The following is an 18,777-nucleotide window of genomic DNA, read 5'->3' on the forward strand; positions in this document are numbered from 1 at the left end:
AGTTTTTATGACTAATCATATCTTTCGAGTTATTTTAGAATGATTGTGTTTTAAGAATTTATTTTTAAATAATTAGGATAAAAGAGTTCAAACAAGAAAGCACAAGTGCACTCCCAGGAGAAGAGACATAAAGCTAGCGCAGGTTTCAAGAGGCCAAACCCCGCGCCAGCATATGGAAGCCCAGGGCCAGAACAGGCACTCAATTCCAACTCCTCCAAGCTAGCACTCTATCCTCCAAGCCCAGCACCCAATTGGGCGCCCAAACTTCACTCACAAAGCTTGGCGCCTTCATGGCCCTGGGAAGGACAAAATGGGCTGGCTCCCAACATTTAGAAGTGGCACCTATAGCCACCCAACTTCGAAACACTGGGCGCCCAATCTTAGAGCTCGACTTTAAGTGATTTTTCAACTCTCAAGGATCCAGAATTCATCAAAGTTTAGCACCAGTGGATCAAGCCCAGCGCCAAGTCCAATGTCCACTCTTAGAGAGCTCTAAATTCAACTGAAGATTCAAGATTTAAATGATTAGTTAGCATTAACTTCTTCTAAAAAGTGAAGATTTGGTTGTTAGGATTTATTTTTAGATTAGATTTGAATTATTGTTTTGAATTTGAATAAGTTACTATCTTATTCTTCGGAGATAAGAAGATAAGATTAGTTTTTAGTTTTCAAAAGTTAAGAAGCTAGGATATAAATAAGTGAATAAGGTTCACAAAGGGTATCAATCCGAGAATCCTGCATCCGTGCATCCCTCATCTCATTAGCTTTAGGTTCTTTTCATCTTGATCATGAGTAACTAAATCTCTCTTGATAAAGGTTAGGAGTTCTGTTTGATTCTATGGATTGGTAATATAAGTGTTTTCTTTATTTTGATTCATGCTTTTATTCTTTTTCAAGATCGGGTTTTGTTCTTCATTTTTAAAGATTAGAAGTATTGAAAAATATTTTAATTCTGTCTTGGATTCTGTTATTACTTTAGAAAATTAATATTGGAATTAGCTTGAAACTCTTTCTCATGATTTTCAACTTGACTAGGAATAGTATTTTGAAAGTTGTGTGGATTTAAATCAAAATCGTACTTAACCTCTTCTCTTAGCTAGTTGACCAAGAAATTGGTGATTAATTAAGTTAAGAGAAATTGAATTATCAAGGAATTAGAATTTGATTATAAATGATTTGCCGTAAAAATATTTTTGCATGAATCAAAGTAGAAAAACATAAGCATTACTTTTTCTAAGAGTCAAATATCTCAGAATCCTTTAATATCTCATTTTCTAATTACTTCTTCAAGTTTATAAGCATTTATTTATTCACAAACAAACACTCTCTTCATTGTTCTATACTCTTCTAAGATTCACATTCATCCTCTTGCAAAGGTTTGATTGATCTAATTAGAAGATTCAACTAGAAGTTGCTTGATTCAATCCTTTAATACTCGTGGGAACGATATCTACTTAGAGCGATTTGGTGCACTTGCCAATATTCAAGCGTATCAATTTTGGCTCATCATGGCCTAAGCCTAAGAATTTTTTCATAAGAGTTGTGTTCATACATCGGTTCGAGCTATAAAGGACCGGGTTGGCCGACCTCTTAGAAGGTTGGCCCATGACCGACCTCTTGGAAGGTTGGCCTATTACCGACCTCTTCACAAAGAGTTCGGCCAAATCGTCATAAGAGGCCCAAGCAGGCCCAAACGAAGGGACGCAGCCCAAATCTAAAGGCGGCAAAGCCTAAAGAAGGATAAGGCAGTTCCTCTTAAAGATGAAGATGACCTCACTCAAAGATAAGATAAGATAACTATCTTATCTGTTATCTTATCTCCAGAAAGATCATTCCACACTACTATAAATACACTTGAGCACCCATGTATAACTCATACTCTGATTCTACTAAAAACCTGCCTAAAGCACGTGCTAACTTAAGCATCAGAGTCTCTTGCAGGTACTACCACCCTTTGGTGACGAAGGATCAGCAGCTCTACCAGATCCAACAAGTCGGATACGACAGCTCCGGCCACCAGATCTAACAAGTCGGGCATGACAGCTCCGGCCACCAGATCTAACAAGTCGGACACGACAGCTCCGGCCTCCAGCTCTAAACAGGTCGGACAGAGCAGTACCGACCACCACTGTAGATCTCGTCTGAGATCGACATACAGTTTCAGGTAACCCTCGAAACAAGTTGGTTGATGGAGTCGCAGGTTACTCCATGAATAGTAAGACACTAGAAGAATCACAAGAATTCCTGAATTAATTGCAAGCAATAATTATGAGAGAAATTCTCAGAGAAGCCACAAGTGTAACACCCTAGCTAACAGAATGTCACGCTTTCGGTTGCGCCACTCTAATAGCTCGGGTATTACGATGACTCTTAACATATTTAATACTAAGATATGAGCCTGTTTCTTTAGTTGAAACTGTATATACTTTTTCCATTTCGAATAAGAAACTCAAAATATTTTTTAACTTAATAACATACACACATACATACACACTAGATTCAATACTTAATATATATATATATATATATATATATATATATATATATATATATATATATATAAAACAATACAAAGTATCGTGTAAACAGAAAATGAAATAAACTCTTCATAACTTCTTCGTCCATTATCCTGAACAGGAAAAACCGGTAGGAGAGTGAGAACATGTCCTCGTTGGTTCTCACTATAGGGTTAGAGAATTGCTATAATAAGATACGTAAAATAAAACTGTTTTTGAAGTACAATGATCGTTGCTCGTCTTATGTATGTTTTCAAAAACCAAAGATTTAACATCCAAGATCCTTTTCAAAAAGAGAAATCAATTAATTACCCAGGGACTTAGAAAATCTTTTTTCTTAGTTATAAAATTCTTAAAAGCTTTCCCTAGATAGCATGAATGACCAACCTGTTCCAAGCATAGGTTTATTAAGTCTATACTGAACCAGATTGATTTTTCATACAGAACTAGATCTCAAATGCAAACCAGGCACGACTTTAGCCCATCACATAATTAAACCTCGCATCATTTGGTGGGCCAAAAAAGCCATCACAGCTTATACCTTTAAAGGCTCAAGGCTGGGGTTGGGTTAAGGTTGGAATCAGGTTCAGGTCAGGCCCTCGCTTATGGGTAAGCCGTAGTTGTCCCTCCAAATACGGAAACCAACACGGCCTCAGACCCAAGCAACTCAATCAACATCCAACTCACCACAATCCAACCAATTATAATCACAAACACAAGTAATGAGATTCAAACAGAATAAAAAACAGTTACGTCACGTATAGCAATTAGCAATTAAACAGAATTATTCACATAGGTAAACCAATTACAATATGCACACCCAAATAATGTCACATAGATGCATATGATGAATGTCTGTCCTATGACTAATGAGTCTCATATGTCAGTTGTACAACCAACTCAACATGTCCGGTAGTTAACCCGGGCATCGTCCTCTTGAAAACTGGTGAGCGGTACAGTACCACGATCCTCACCTGGTGGCCGGTAAACCACCTCGATCCCCATCATCTGCGGGCAGTAAACCACCTCGATCCCTACAGATGTTTTCAATTGAAAAACAGCACCCACGTGGGCAGTAAATAACCACGATTCCCACAAAATAATTCTCTTTAAAATTTGGTGGGTGGTAAATAACCACGATCCCCACCTTCTGCGAGCGGTAAACCACCATGATCCTCACAGATATTTCGATACTGGACAAGCGGTAAACCACCACTTCCTTGCCAGATCAAAGCCCAAAACAATTTCATTTTCAAATTCATTATAAATCACTCGTTCATCATTCATTTCCGAACTTCCTCAACAATCCATATCAAGCCAAATCATCATTCATGCCATATTTCACTTTTTTTCTCAAATCACTTTACTTTGAAGCTAAAATCAAACTCATCTTTGTCTCAATTTTAAAATCATATCAAATAGTAATTTTCTTTAAAAAAAATCAAAATTCTTCACTTTTAAATTATCCGTTTAACTACTTTAAATAGGAGTTATCAATTAACTATCTCGGCAAAGTCTCAAGACTTTGAGAGGAAATCCGCCAACTCTCAATTTCTTAAATTCATTCAAGATCCTTAAAAATCATTGTTTACTTCAATTGAATCAATCAAATAAAGTTTCTAAACAAATTTCAAAACCAAGCCACTTAGAACAAAATCAATCCATTCAAATTAGAACCACCTTCCAATTCACTTTTAAAACCAATTTTTTATTTCTTTCAAAACATCACAAACGGAATTATTCAATCAAAGTCCAATTTCCTTTGAATCCACTAAAACTCATCCGAATGTGATTCTTTAATCAAATTAAAAAATATAAACCCTTCTTACATTTAAAACAACATCAAAAGATAAGTCTTTTCTAAATAACTTGCACTCAAAATATAATATTTTTCTTAGGAAATAAAGCTCAATCGTAATTCTCTTTTCAATGATTCAATTCAGAACATAATTCATTATTTTCTTAAATAATTCAAATAAAATAATATAATTCTTAATTTCATAATTTTCTAAATAACATTTCAAATAAAGTCTCAAATTTTATAGAAATTTTGACAGCATCTCCCCTAAAACTTGGACTTTGCCACCCTTTTCGGGTTCCAACTAAACCATTCCGCAATCCTTTCTAACGGGTTCAAAATCAAATTAGTTCAAAATCAAGCAGATTCTAAAAATTTATACCATTTTCATATCTCAAGGAAACCGATTCAAATTCAAATCATTTTCAACAAACCACACTTATTTCCAAAACTTTAAAGAAATAATTCAGCAACCGTCTGTTTAACAAAATCAAAGAATAATCCAATCAAACAACAATCATATTCATCCAAAATAGCTAGACAATACATAAGACTTATACAATCACTAAAAAGTATATTTCTCACATCAATATCTATTTATAACCATTCCAAATTATAAAATTGAGTTTTTAGAAAAGGCTCCTACCTCGAAAAGTCAAACCCAAAAACTAAATGCATCACAAGAACCTTTTCTCTTAGCTCGAAATCAACTGCAGCTTCAATCACATGTCCCCTCAATTTCGCAATAGCAGAAACGATTTTAATCGCAACAGGCAATCTCTATAACTCAATCGGTAACAGCAAAACAGAGCAGCCGCAATCTCGAGCTAACCCGGCGGTAGCTCTGACAGCGGCCAAAAACTCCGGTGGTTCAACGGCATCCTTAATTTTGACATGCAATTCCTCATAACTCAACCCGTGCTCAGGATGGATGCCGGAACAAAGTGGTGGTAACTCCAACGCGGCGTTGACAACGATGGTTCCCTCCGATGAATACCCAACAACAATGACAGCGAGGAAACCACGACAGCGGCAGCGACGAGCTCTCTCTCGCGAGCTCCTTCTCTCTCCTCGACGGCATCCCTCTCTCTCTCATTTGTTCGCTCATCTCGATGACAACTTGACAGGGCGCGGCGACGATAGCAACGGTGGCAGGTCACGATGAGGACGACGATGGCGACAACAGCTTCCCTCAGCGGTGAGCTCGCAGTAGATGCGACGCCACTCTCCTCTGTTTCTCTCTTCCCTATCGGTGTGGGTGGATGGCACGACGGCGAGCAGGACGCGGCTGGGGGTGACGGGGTGCGGTGGCAGCGCAAGGCAACGGCATCTCCTCGGCCAGCACATTTTTCTCCCTCTTCTTCCTTTCTTCCTCGCGACTCCCTCACTCTTTAAATCTCTCATTTTTCAGCTTTGTTCCTCTATGCTGTTTTCTTTCTTCTTGGTACCATGGGTACTAGGGTTAGGAGGAAGGTGAGTGGTGGCTGAAAAAGCTAGTTGTAGGTTTAGGAAAAATTAAGGTTAGTGAATTGGGAATTTAGAGTTTTTGATTTGGGAATTAGGATTCAGGTTGAGTATTAATTTAAAATTAAAATTTAATATAAAATAATTAACTTTAAGAATATTATTTATTTTTTAACTTATAAATTATTTTTAATTAAGTATTTTAATTTAAAATTAAAAATAAATAAATAATTTTTTTAATTCATAAAAATTAATCAAAATTTTTAATTATTTAATTTAAATTATATATAAATTTTTTTTTATTTTCAATTATTAAGATTTTAAATCATAATTAAAAAATTAATTAATTTATGTATAAAATCTCTTAAAATATAACCTTAATTAAGTATAATAAATCATAAATAAATTTATTATTAAATTTTTAAAAATTCAAAGTTTTACAACAAGATCAAGAATGTTCTTGAAGCTAACACTCTAACAATAATTTTAGCAAAACTAGAAGCACTGTCAATTAAGTATATAACAATTCAAAAACAATTAGATTTCCTTAAGACTATATAAAAATGGAGATTAAGAGTAGGTGAATTATATCTGAAATGACCCGAAAAATGGTCAATATTCCAAAACTTCTAATCTTAGGTGGAGGAATCACGAGAATTTCTCTTGGGGACAATTCAAAAGAGACAATTCAATCCGAATCATGAAAAAAAAATTCTCAGTTGGAATGTAAGTTTTAACAATTTATAAAGATTCACTATATTTTTGTAGAGAAGAATAAAGCTCAATTTAAGCATTACAATTCTCAATTTAGTAATTAAGAATTTTCATTAAAAATATAAAAAAATAATTGGATTTCTCAGCAATTAGATCAAAGATCACAAGGTTTTTTACCAAGCAACACAATCAAGAATCCAAAGAAAAATGTAAAAGCTATCACCCTTAAAAGTGTTAAGGAACTGATTATTCCAACAAGGAAGATGAACTTTTAATGAAGCAAAACCAAGGCAAAGAAGAGGAATTGTTTCATGTCCTACCATAAGTCTATAAATCATCTCTTTTATATCGTGAAAGAGTATAACAAAAAAAGAAGCAATATGATAAATCGTTCAACAAATTGTTGGAGATTTTTAAGGTGTAACTCAATGTCCTACTTTTTGAGCATTTACTCAAATATCTAACTATACAATTTTGTTTTAAGAAAATTCTGTCCTAAGAAAAAGAGTTGAAAGTCAATGAAACAGTCATGCTCACTAAGAAGTATAATGCAATTCTTCAAAGTAAGCTACCTCCCCAAAGATCCAAGAAGTTTCGCCATTCCTTGCATAATTGGAGTCCTAGGCCCTTTTTGACTTGAGTTCTAGCAACAATCCAATTCCTTTTTGTATCTTCAAGAAGCGTGGCATACGAGAAACACAACACATTGTGATGTCTTTGCAATTGGTTGACCATTCTACAAGCATCTTATGGAAATCATTAAAGATGTATTGGTACTCATCTTTCTTGTAAATTTTATTGTGCTAGATATGGAAGAAGATAAAGATGTACCTTTGATTCTCAGAAGACTATTCCTTGTCACCGAGAGAGTACTTATTGATGTGTTTGAAGAAAAGTTAGATTGCGAGCTCATGATTAAAACGTCATTTTCATTGTCTTTGAAGCTACAAAATTAGCATGGAATATGCTTCTCAATAGACATCTCTTCTTGTTGTGGCTATTATTCATCATCTTTGTTTTTTAATTGATCTAATTTTGATATGAGCATATTAAATTTAAGAACATATTAGAACAGACTACTCAAAAGGCGTTTGTAGAAGGAAGTAGTACACTAGATGAGGTGGTTGTTTAGTTTGTCGCAGTTGGAGGTAAAAAGAAAAGAATTTATACATTTAGAATAGAGTTTATTACAATTGATTAAAGTCAAATTTTAGAGTGTTTATGAGTTTTTGCCTAAATTTTGTCTAACTTATTTTTTGTAATAAATTTTAATTTTTTAAAAATTATTTATTCTTATATCTTTTAAATTAAATAATAACTTTTAATTTTTTTAATAAATAAGCACCACCTTTTAGATACCATAATATTCACCTTGATTAAATACCTGGTTGTTGTGGCTCCATTTCTCAACCATCTAAAATGTTGCGAAGGTCAAAAAATAAAGAACTAGTTAAGAAATTGAAAGAAAAGAACAATGCCTTGCCAACCAGGTTGAAAAAGACAGAAAAAAATATTTTAATTCAATAACCAATTGCTTTAACAAATGATGAAAAAACTGAATTTTGATATTTTGTTTCTTTAACTAGGGGGCAAAAAAACAAATGCAAGAAAGGAACCCTCCTTTGAAGAGTGATTATATTCATTGTAGGATGATAATAGTAAGTAATCAAGACATTTGAATGATTAAGTGATCAGTTATATAAGCATTACCTTTACTTAATTATGTGAATGATTGGTATTTATATGCAAACATTAATCTATATTTGATCGTTTTTATATTTTGTTGGATTTTAATTATCTATGAAATCAGGCTTTAGAGTGGTATATATGAAATTTAGTAAAAATCTATAACTAGAAAATTTGCAATGGCGATTAATTTAGCGACTAGTTTTAGATTTTCAGTTAAGGTATTAGTGACCGATTTAATGACTAAAACCTAAAATGAAAATAAAAGTTTTTTTTTTAATTATTTGCTAGTAATAACTCTTATAACAACTAAAAAATTGGTTGCCATTTATTGACCAACTTTTAGCGACTGATTTAACAACTAAATATTTGCTCACTATCTAACGAACGATTTAGCAATTGATACTATATTGATTTTCCTTGGTAAAAAATTGGTTGTTAATCTTTAGCGAGTAAAATTGGTTGCTATATTTTAAATTTAGCGACCAAAGTTTTAATAACTATTTAAATTGGTCGCTAAATTGATATCTAAATCTATCTCTGAGGGTTTAAAGACCAATTTTTAAAAAAAAAAAAAAATAGGTCATTAAATTGTGAGTATTGTGATAATTGTTTGTAGTGTTCTTTTTCCAATTGCCATATCAACAAAGTCTCGAGCCAGTGTAGGGTTCCCCTTCTTAATTCCATCCAACTGTTAAGCTTTCATTTGATCTTTCAGGCTTGTATGTCAAATTTGGAGATGCCAGCTTCCCTCCGTGTCTTCTTTCATCTATTCCACCTCATTAAGCTGTTTAGCTAGAATGGGAAGCAACAATGAGCTCTCTTTTAGCCAATGTCAATTAAAAGATTTTTCAGCTTTTTGGAGGGAGAACTCCAGTTTAATATCAATTAGTTTGAACATTTGGACTGTCCAAAGTATGATTCAATCGTTCTAGATGGTCACAACAAAAAAGTCAATCTATGTTCGAACAAAGGTCGATGTATGATATATTTTGCTTGTTTGCTTTAGACCAACACCTCCTTAATGGTAACTACACTTTTTCTCTTGAAAGCAGTGACGGACCCAAAAAAATTTAATCATGGAGGCAAAAAAATAATAAAATTTAGGTATAGATATATTTTTTTGTTCTTCATAATATCCAATAAGTTAAGAACTAATCTATCATGACTTTGAGTTTTATTTAAGAGGGTCAATGAGTTGCTACACACATGAAATGAAATTTGAACTCCCAACACTTGTTTAAGAGGACGATTAAGCTAATCACTCGACCAACCCAAATTTATTTAGACATATTTAAAATTTTAAATTAGAACTATCTATACATATTGATAAGAATTAGAAACATACACACAATCACTTATTATAGTATTTAAAATAATAAAAAAGTAATTTCACTCAGTATAATATTCAAAATAATAAAAAATAATTTATAATGACTTTTTTTATTTTTAACATGACTAAATATATATATTATTTTTCTATATATGTTCTTAAACAATTATTTTATTTTTTTATCTCATATTTAATTATAAAATCTATTTATTATAATTTTTATGGTATACATAAATCTTTTATCCAAATTAATTACTATAATCAAGACTATTTTAATAATAAATATTAATAGAGTATATTAATATATTGATAATATGTTTTTTATATTAAATATTTTTTAAAAAGTCACTAATAATTTAAATTGTATTTAATTAGAAAACTAAGTTTCAATTTAATTATCAACTAATTAACTAATATAATAAAATTAATTATAATTATTTTTTGAGTTTATTTATTTTTTATTTTTTATTTTTATATTAAATTAAATTTAACAATATAATTATTATTAAATATTAAGTTTAACAAAATATTTTTTTAACATAAAACACAAAATAATTATTTATATTTTATTTGGATAAATATAATATAATAAAAAACTATATATAGGTATTAGTTTTTTTTTTAAAACTGTGGGGCAAATGCCCCCTCCTCTTTCAATGTAGGTCCATCCCTGCTTAAAAGAGAGCCTTTTGATAAATGTGTAGTGCTTAGGGCCATGTTATTGATGGGAGCCGCCATTGTGAAGTCCACGAAGCTTATGGCGGTATGACCATTGAATAACACCCGATGAGGTTCGTCGGGTAGGGCAAACTTGTTTAAAATGCCAGACAAAAAAATTATATCCTGAAAATTAAAGTTGGCATAACTTTTTTAGGAAATAAAACGTTTTTTATCTTATAATTAAAAAAATCTTTTATTGCAATATATAGTACTTCTTTTTTTAACGGGCCATGTTCTTAAATTTTGGTAAATATTCCAATGACGATATTTTTGTACGAAAATAGCATTGTAAATCATTAGATAATTTAATATATTTGATCAAATATGTTTGACTGACTATCTAAAAATTTATAACACCATCTTCATACGACGATGTCATCACGTGAGTATTTCCCTTTATTTTTATGTTGTTTCTCTTCATAGTCACGATCCCTGACCTACTTTTTTGTTTCATTTTGATATCTTGCGTACTTTTGCCTTTGCAAATTTTTACTAAGTATATCTCTTAGATTTTATTTTGTTGTATGTCTTTGTAAAATTAACATGCATGCTTAAAATTTCACTAAGTTATTTCTTGTTCAAGAATTAAATTGTTTTCATACGTTACAAATTTTATTTTAGTCACTTTTACAATTTATGTATCTATCTTTGCTTTGCGTTTTGTCAAGCTTGAACAACAATGTGTTATACAACTTTCTGAAGTGGTGACTTCTTGTTTGCTGAATTTGGTGAACGGTTGCTTGATGTGGAGATCGGATAGCAACTTTCTGAAGATAACATCGATGAACTGAGTTCCATTGTTAGTGGTAACGGACATCCAAATCCCAAACCTCGTGACTATACTCTTCTAGAAGAACATTTTTTGAGAGACTATGATGGGTGGGAGAAGTTCAACTTCTAAAGTGAAATAATCAACCACCACTATTAAGTAATTCACTTACCTCGGAGCCATAGTAAAAGGTCTAAGCAAGTCGATTCCCCCATTGGAGAACGACTAATGTGTGAAGATCATAATGAGTTCTTCTGGTAGGGTAATATATGGATGTTGGCATACATTTGAGTTGATAGTTCTAACATCACTTCACATGATTAGCTACATCCTTTTGTAATGTGTGAAGACAATTTCAACTCTCTTATTTATCATAATATTTTAGATTAGTAACAAAGATTAAAAACTTGAGGATTAACCCTAGCCAAGACTATATTAATTGAATTTGATCAACTGCTTTTCCTGATTGTTTTATATTACTTTTAGTTTACCTGTCACTTCTAATTTCCTTAATTGCTAATTTACTTTATTGCTTATTTTAATTTTAGTTGTTTGCCATAAAATCCAAATTCCTATAGTCAATTACAATGCATTTTCTTGGAGGACAATCTAGGATTTAAACTCCCGGTTTGGTTTGAATTTATGACAATATTCCAAATTTGATTAAGGAAATATCAGTTTGGGAGTATTACTACAACGAGACAACAAGAACTTTTCATTTTAATTTCCCAAGCCAATTTTACACCCTTCAGCTAACTCAGAATCTTCTGTGATAGTGACTGAGATGTGAGATGGTTGCTGCAAATTCTTTCATTGACTTCTTCTAAGATGACTTCGGTACGAGAGTGGTCGAAACACATTTTAGAAGCAGCGTGGAAAATAAAATGATTACAAGTGCACAAGAAATAGGGGTTGAATCGTACTTAAAACTCTTTTTTAAAAAATAAACAGAAACTTAAAAAGTGTATCAAGCCTTGGACTTCTGACCGACAAAAATACATAAGGTAAGATTTTAGGTAAAAAACATAAGTTTACCTTTAGAACCAATTTCTGATGTCTTTAACTGAATATAACCTTAAGTTTTGTTTTGAAACAAGTATACCGGGTATTTTAAAGAGTATAACAAATAGCAGGCGCGGGGACAAAAAATATTTACATAATAAAATAAGATTAAAATAAAATTTTAAGGAGGGTTAAATTGAAATTTATATATAATTTACATGTAAAAAATTAAAATTAAGATACTATTGTCTTCCTTTCCCACTACAAATAAGAAGAATAGAGAGAAGAGTTTAAAAGATGGTATTATATAATATGTCTTGATTCGACTAAGATTTTTCTATATATAATCCCAAACAATGGTTGTGATTTTCACTATAATAAAACAGTGTTACATAATATTGTTTTAGCAAGTCTTCTCAAACTTTGCTTGACTCAAATTACATCTAATCTAAGAACTTTAAATTTGATTGTCCTAAGTCTTTCTAAGCTATGCTTGAGTCAAATTAATATAGGGTCTAAAAACCTTAGATAATGTTGTCTCAAGCATTCTTAGGCTAAGAATAACTACTAATGCATCAAAGTAAAAAGAGTACAAAGTTAGTATGTATGAGATTTTCATATAGCTTAAATTCTAAGCTTGTTCTAAGATTTAGCATTAGTAGGAATTACTCATATATGTGTTCGCTATCTAGTATATAAGTACAAAAAAATATCTAGATCAAAAATAACTATGACTTGTCTTCTAAGACAAAGGGAGAGTATGAAATAATAATAATAAAAAAAACTGAACAAAAGAAAGATGAACACTTGGAAAATATTTTTATAGCACTTCGTTCTTCTTAGTTCTTCTTGGTCTCCCTTGAATCATATATAATATATGGTGAGAGAGTCATAATAACGTTGGAAAGTTGTCTTCTATCATTGTGTGATTGATTTTTTAATGAGCAAGATGTACACATGCTTCTTGCTTGGCCCAATACTTTTTATAGAGTTAATAATTACGTTACGTACTTGAAGTAGTAAAAAGATAACAGCTTATTTTTCAAACAGTTTGACTTGTTTAATACGTTCCATTTTTGGAGGCAAAATGTATTTGTTGGTTTGAATGCATTTATGTGATCTTATTATGGCATGTCGTTTGGTTATGAGGTATTGGAATCAAGTCTTCATATCTTCTGAGGTGAGCTGATGATTCAGAAACACATTTTGAGGTGTTTAGTTATTAATATGCGCAACTCAAGTGTTTACATGTTTCTAGTTTGCAATAAACTACTTTAAAAAAAATTCTCTAGTACTTAAAACTTTGAGCAAACCATTAAATGTAAATTAAAGAAATTTTTAAATGGAGCTAAGACAAGCGACAAAGGAAAGCAGAAGGCATAGGTGTTCACCTTTATTAAGTTTCATGGTTACTCAATACAAATATTGAAGCAACTAGGCAATAGAGAGAAAGATAATGTATTACTTGTCTGTTGATTCTTACAAGGGAAAATACCAATATGTACATAGAGGAAAGTAATAAATATAGAATGAGCAATGCTAGGGGGCCAGCAACATTTGTGATTGGTAGCCATCAATTAGCCATCAATGATGATTTGATGGTATGAGATTGGTGTGAGATTTCATCCAATGACTCACATTTCTCTGCTGGTTACATGCTGGCCAAAATGCAATAAAATTGCTGGCCCTCTAGACTTTTCCATATAGAATACCTATTCTTGCTCTCCATAAATACACCATCTAAACTAATAACCACCATCTAATAATAATATCTCTTCTCATATTTCAACACTCCCCTCAAGCTTGGAACATAAATAAATTATAGGATATTATCTAACATAGTGAAATATCAAAGAAGAATCTTATTATGCCTAAAATTCCCCCTCAAGCTAAAGCTTACTATGATTTAAGCTTATTACAGTTTAAGCCTTGAAAATTTAAAATGATTTCCATTGAAGACTAGCAAGGCAACTCAGGGATGTTGGATACATGTGAATAACACAACAAGGAGGTTGGAAGGGCCAATGCCATGTCAGAGAATAGCATAACTAGGACAAGGGGAATGCAACTATTAATGGAACAATTACTAAGGCGGTAAAAAACATGCCGAAGGTTGTAGAACTCTCATAGACATGCAATAAGAGCTCACAAGAACAACATTTAGAACTCTTGGGCAAGTACTGAAAACTCGGAGACAAAGCTACTTGTTCGTCATAGTGGAGAAGCAGCACGTGGATTATCGACACTATTGTCATGCTGGGACATCTTTGGACAAGGAGAAGTTCATGGTTTGGTCGTTGGTCAAATTGAACGACAGTGGACGGTGGCAACGACAGCTTCAGAACAGTTTTAAAGGTAGCTGGAAGGTGGTTACTGCCAGAAAGAAAACACAACAGAGGACGTTCCAGCAACTAGAAGATATTGTTGGCTAGCCTTAAAGTAAAAGTAGCAGTATCTGCTACTGGTGATGCACAACAGCTGAATCAACTAATGTGGCAGAAACAACTTGGGTGTTTCTGAGTTTGAGGGAAATAGGAAATTAAAATAATATTAGTTTCAACTGAAAACAGAAAAATTACTCCCAACAAGGAGCTAATGATAGTAGAAGAATTTTACAGAGCTCGAGGACCATTCCATTGCTTTGATAACATGTTAAGATTCAAGGCTGCTTAGTAAAAATATTGAAGTAACAATATAATAGAAAGAAAGATAATATATTACTTGCGTGAAGATTGTTACATGAGAAAATACCAGTATATAGAGAGAGGAAAGTAATAAATATATAGAGTACCTACTCAACTACTCTATAAACACACCCTTTAAACTAATAACCACTGTCTAATAATAATATCTCCACTCATATTTCAACAACCTCTGCACTTGGGAGCATGCCCCAAAAGATACCAGTACAAAATAGGCGAGGCCACACTTCTTTATTCCCCCTTCACCAGCAAACTTATTCTTCCGCAACAAAAAAAAAAAAAAAAACCTTCTTAGAGACGTGAAGACGAATTTGCAGACCTCGAATCTTTCCGATAGTCGTACACGCCTATACCTTGTTTCTTTCCAAGTCGGCCAGCATCGACATACTGCACAAGAAGAGGGCATGGAGCATATTTGTTTTCACCAAGGCCAGCATGAAGAACCTTCATTATTGACAAGCACACGTCCAACCCAATGAAGTCTGCAAGTTGTAAAGGACCCATTGGATGGTTAGTGCCTAGCTTCATTCCAGTGTCAATGTCCTCTTTGGTTGCGACGCCAGTGTAGAGGGCGAAAAACGCTTCATTTATCATAGGCATAAGGATACGGTTTACAATGAATCCTGAGAAGTCCCGGGAGGTTATTACTTTCTTGCCGAGCCTACATATGAAAAATGTAGTCAACTAGAAGAATCAGAGTTTGATTATGAATTTTTTTAAGATATCTTGGACCAGTAGGAGGCAAAAGAAATAACCTAAAGGGTCATGGGAGAAAGAAATTACAGAACACAATAAAAACAAAAATTGCATGTATTTGTCAAATCAAACAAGACGAGGCACACAGATAATGAGCAGAATAAATTTCTTCAGCACATGAAAATGGGAAGATCGAGTCTTCATAAGAGCTTTGGCAGACCATATGGAACATCATAGAAACGTTACTAGATGCTATTATTTCTTTAAATCAATATCAATCCACAGAAAATGCTTTATCAAGACATGCATGAAGCCGGGTGCTCAAAATTGCGGGAATGGGAACATAAAAGCCACAATGTGAATTTTACACATTGATGTGAAGAATTTGCATATTTAAAGGGTGACAACGAAACAGAGACAAGATGTTACATAAAATCAATCGCTTTAGAATTGGATAGGGGAATGAGTCAACAACCTTTCTGACAATGCTTTTGTAGCTGCGAATGTCTCATCCGAAGTTTGTGCACATCGCACAATCTCAATCAATTTCATCACAGGAGGAGGATTGAAAAAATGCATTCCTATCACCTGAAAATGAATAAGGTGTAATTTCTTTTCAATATATTGTATATTATACATGAAGTTCCAATGTAGCATATAATATAATAACAAAAACAAAACACTATTTTCTCTACAGCATATGAACAAATCTTTATGGTAAATACATCCCCATTCTAAAATGATAAAATACAACACCAAAAAAGTAACCTGATGTGGCCTGCTGGTTGCAGCTGCTAGGCGAGTTATGGAAATGGAACTTGTGTTGGACGCGAAAATTGCAGAACTCTTGGCAATCTTTTCTAATTGAAGTAATAATCTTTTCTTTATATCTTCAGATTCCACAATGGCTTCTATGATAAAATCAGCCTGATGGAAGTCTTCCAAATTTGATGTAAACCGCACCCTTTGCAAAGCATCTGCACCTTCAGACTGTACATAAGGAGTACTTTAACTATTATGCGGATCAAGGCATTTGAAGGACAAAAAGTTCTTCAGTTTTTCAAGAAATTAGACAAAAACATCACAATTAAATAGAAATCAATTTCGAACCCAAAAAAAATCCTAGTCTGTAAACTGATTATTTTAGTCTCAACTCTTTGTTTATTAGTTGTTAGTACATAAATCTTCAAATTATGAGATAAATCGATTCATAAACATTGAAAAAAAAAAAGAAAGAAAAAATAATCCCACTCCAAACCACCAAAATTTAAATTAAGAGTTATCTCACGATTTAAAAGTTTTAGGACTAAGCACTAATCAGGACCAAAGTGACCATTCAACAGAACCATAAAATATTATCATTAACTACACACAAATTCTCTTCAAGTAATTTAACATAATCACCAACAAAAGGATAAAAATTAATGATAACCTGAGAGAGTTGAGCTTTGGAAACCAAACGAGCGATGGAGGCAGAGACGGAAGCAGAGGCTTTGGAAAGAGCAGGAGGATCGACATCGAAGAGGCAGACGTGTATGCCATTCATAGCAGCCACTTGCGCTATTCCCGAACCCATCTGCCCGCCGCCCACTACTCCGATTTGCTTCACCGATGACATTATTTTAATGTTTTCTTTTCCGAAGGCACTGCACGTTGTTCAGTTGGCGACGGAATGTTACTTTGTATCTCGATCATTTACTCATCGTTACCTTCGCGGAACAAAATTGAGACATGGATATTGGATAGGATAAGGACGCGGGCTTTGTCGCATTCATTGGTGTAGTTCGGTACGGCGGTACCCAATAATTCCAATTGACCATTCTATCGGGTTTTTTTTTTCTATTTAAATAAAAAAAACTATTTACTAATTTATGTAAAAGGAAAAAAAATCTTAATAGAAGCTCTAAACAATTACTTCGAAAACAATAAAATTATCAAAAAAAAAATATTTTTTTCAATCTTTAATTTTTATTTTTGTGAGATTGATTAACTCTTTATTAATATTTTTTTGTATTAACGGAGAAACCTATATAGTACATTAAACTATTGATTTATCCATTAAGAGCAATTCAGATTGACAAATTCTTTTTTTTATTAGAAATCTCGTTATTTTTTGGAGATAATTGTCAGAGCCGTTTAATTTTTTTATTTTTTATTATCTCTTTTAAATATATTGGTTAAATTTACTATATAAAACTGAAAAATATTAGTCATTTTTAAATTATTTTTGTGAAATTCGATTAATTAATGACTAATTAATTCATAAATTAAAATTTATTCTAGAAAATTAGAAATGTGATTTTTATGGTTTAATATGATAGAAAAAATTAAAACGATAATTTTGACACCAATTTTAAAGAAATTGGCCCAAAATTGAGCTGAACGGGTCGAACCAGATGAACCGAGTCCAAAATGGGCCCAAAGCCCAACCCAACTCAGCCCAATTAAACAAAATAGTGCTCTTCTTCCTTTTTGGCGCTCATTCCACGCTGAAACAAAGCAAGGAAGAGGGGAAAAGCTTGAAACCCTTGCCCTTATCCACATCCAACTTCATTTGATCACAACTTTCGATCCGAAGCTCCGATTGTTGCACTATTTGCTGTCACACGACCGCGGCGTCAAGCTTTACAAAACTCATAAGGTTGTGCAAGAGGTAAGTCACGTTTTTTTGCTTGTCTTTCCAGCCTTGATTTCGAAAATCTTGAGTGAAAATGTTGAAATTATGAGCTCTTTTTTGTTATAGGATCCAATTAACTTAAAAGGAAGACTTAGTCTTGCCTCTTTGATCTTTGGGTAAGGTAAGGTTCTCAATCCTAGTGAAATTTATTGGTTCATGGTGTTTAGGTATTAAGTGGCTATGTTTGAATGTGATATTGTGGTTTAGGTAGTGTATATATATGTGTTGGAGCTTGATTGAAGTCTTGAAAAGTTTGGAAAGGGGCTTTTTGTGCTGAAAAATCTGGTTAAAGGGTGTTGGAGCTTTGAGAGCTTGTGCAATAGTGATATTGGAAGTGTTCCGGGTTGAGTGGGGAATCGGTCAAAGTATGATTTCGGTTTTCTGTATCTAAAATGTAATGTAATTGTGAAAACTTGGACTAGTGACCCATAGAATGATTGAATTAAATTTGGTTGTTGAATTTGTTGTATGATAATGTATGATGATTTGATGATTTGGGTTGTTTTGATGAATTGTGATGTTGATGTTGATAATATGGTGTTGAAGATTGAGATTGAGATTGATCATAATGATTATTGGCAATATAATAATGATGGGTGATTGTGTTGGTTGAAAAATGTGTTCGTGTGAAATATTTGATAATTGAGGTGGAGGAAGGTATAATTTGAATGGAAATTGGTGTAAAAGGGTGATTTGTGGC

At 32.9% G+C, this 18,777-nt stretch overlaps 1 protein-coding gene across 1 annotated transcript; it reads right to left on the reverse strand.

Annotated features, from left to right (window-relative positions):
- Positions 1-14,697: 14,697 nt before the first annotated feature.
- On the reverse strand, positions 14,698-17,220 carry LOC112790126 (uncharacterized). Its single transcript, XM_025832371.3, has 4 exons — positions 16,833-17,220; positions 16,169-16,390; positions 15,876-15,988; positions 14,698-15,365 (listed from the first exon to the last, which is right to left on the reverse strand). The coding sequence occupies exons 1-4, from the start codon at positions 17,016-17,018 to the stop codon at positions 14,996-14,998; spliced, it is 891 nt and encodes a 296-aa protein (XP_025688156.1). The 5' UTR covers positions 17,019-17,220; the 3' UTR covers positions 14,698-14,995.
- Between the last annotated feature and the right edge of the window lie 1,557 nt (positions 17,221-18,777).

This window comes from Arachis hypogaea, chromosome 3 (assembly GCF_003086295.3).
Source record: "Arachis hypogaea cultivar Tifrunner chromosome 3, arahy.Tifrunner.gnm2.J5K5, whole genome shotgun sequence".
Classification (NCBI taxonomy): Eukaryota; Viridiplantae; Streptophyta; class Magnoliopsida; order Fabales; family Fabaceae; genus Arachis; species Arachis hypogaea.

What these genes read in the sequence shown, in the direction of transcription:
- LOC112790126 (XM_025832371.3), bottom strand. Translation starts at nt 17,018, where the DNA reads ATGTCATCGGTGAAGCAAATCGGAGTAGTGGGCGGCGGGCAGATGGGT. An exon ending in CCAAAGCTCAACTCTCTCAG is followed by an intron (nt 16,391 to 16,832) that starts GTTATCATTAAT and finishes CCTTATGTACAG; the next exon opens with TCTGAAGGTGCAGATGCTTT. An exon ending in ACAAAAGCATTGTCAGAAAG is followed by an intron (nt 15,366 to 15,875) that starts GTTGTTGACTCA and finishes TTTCATATGTAG; the next exon opens with GCTCGGCAAGAAAGTAATAA.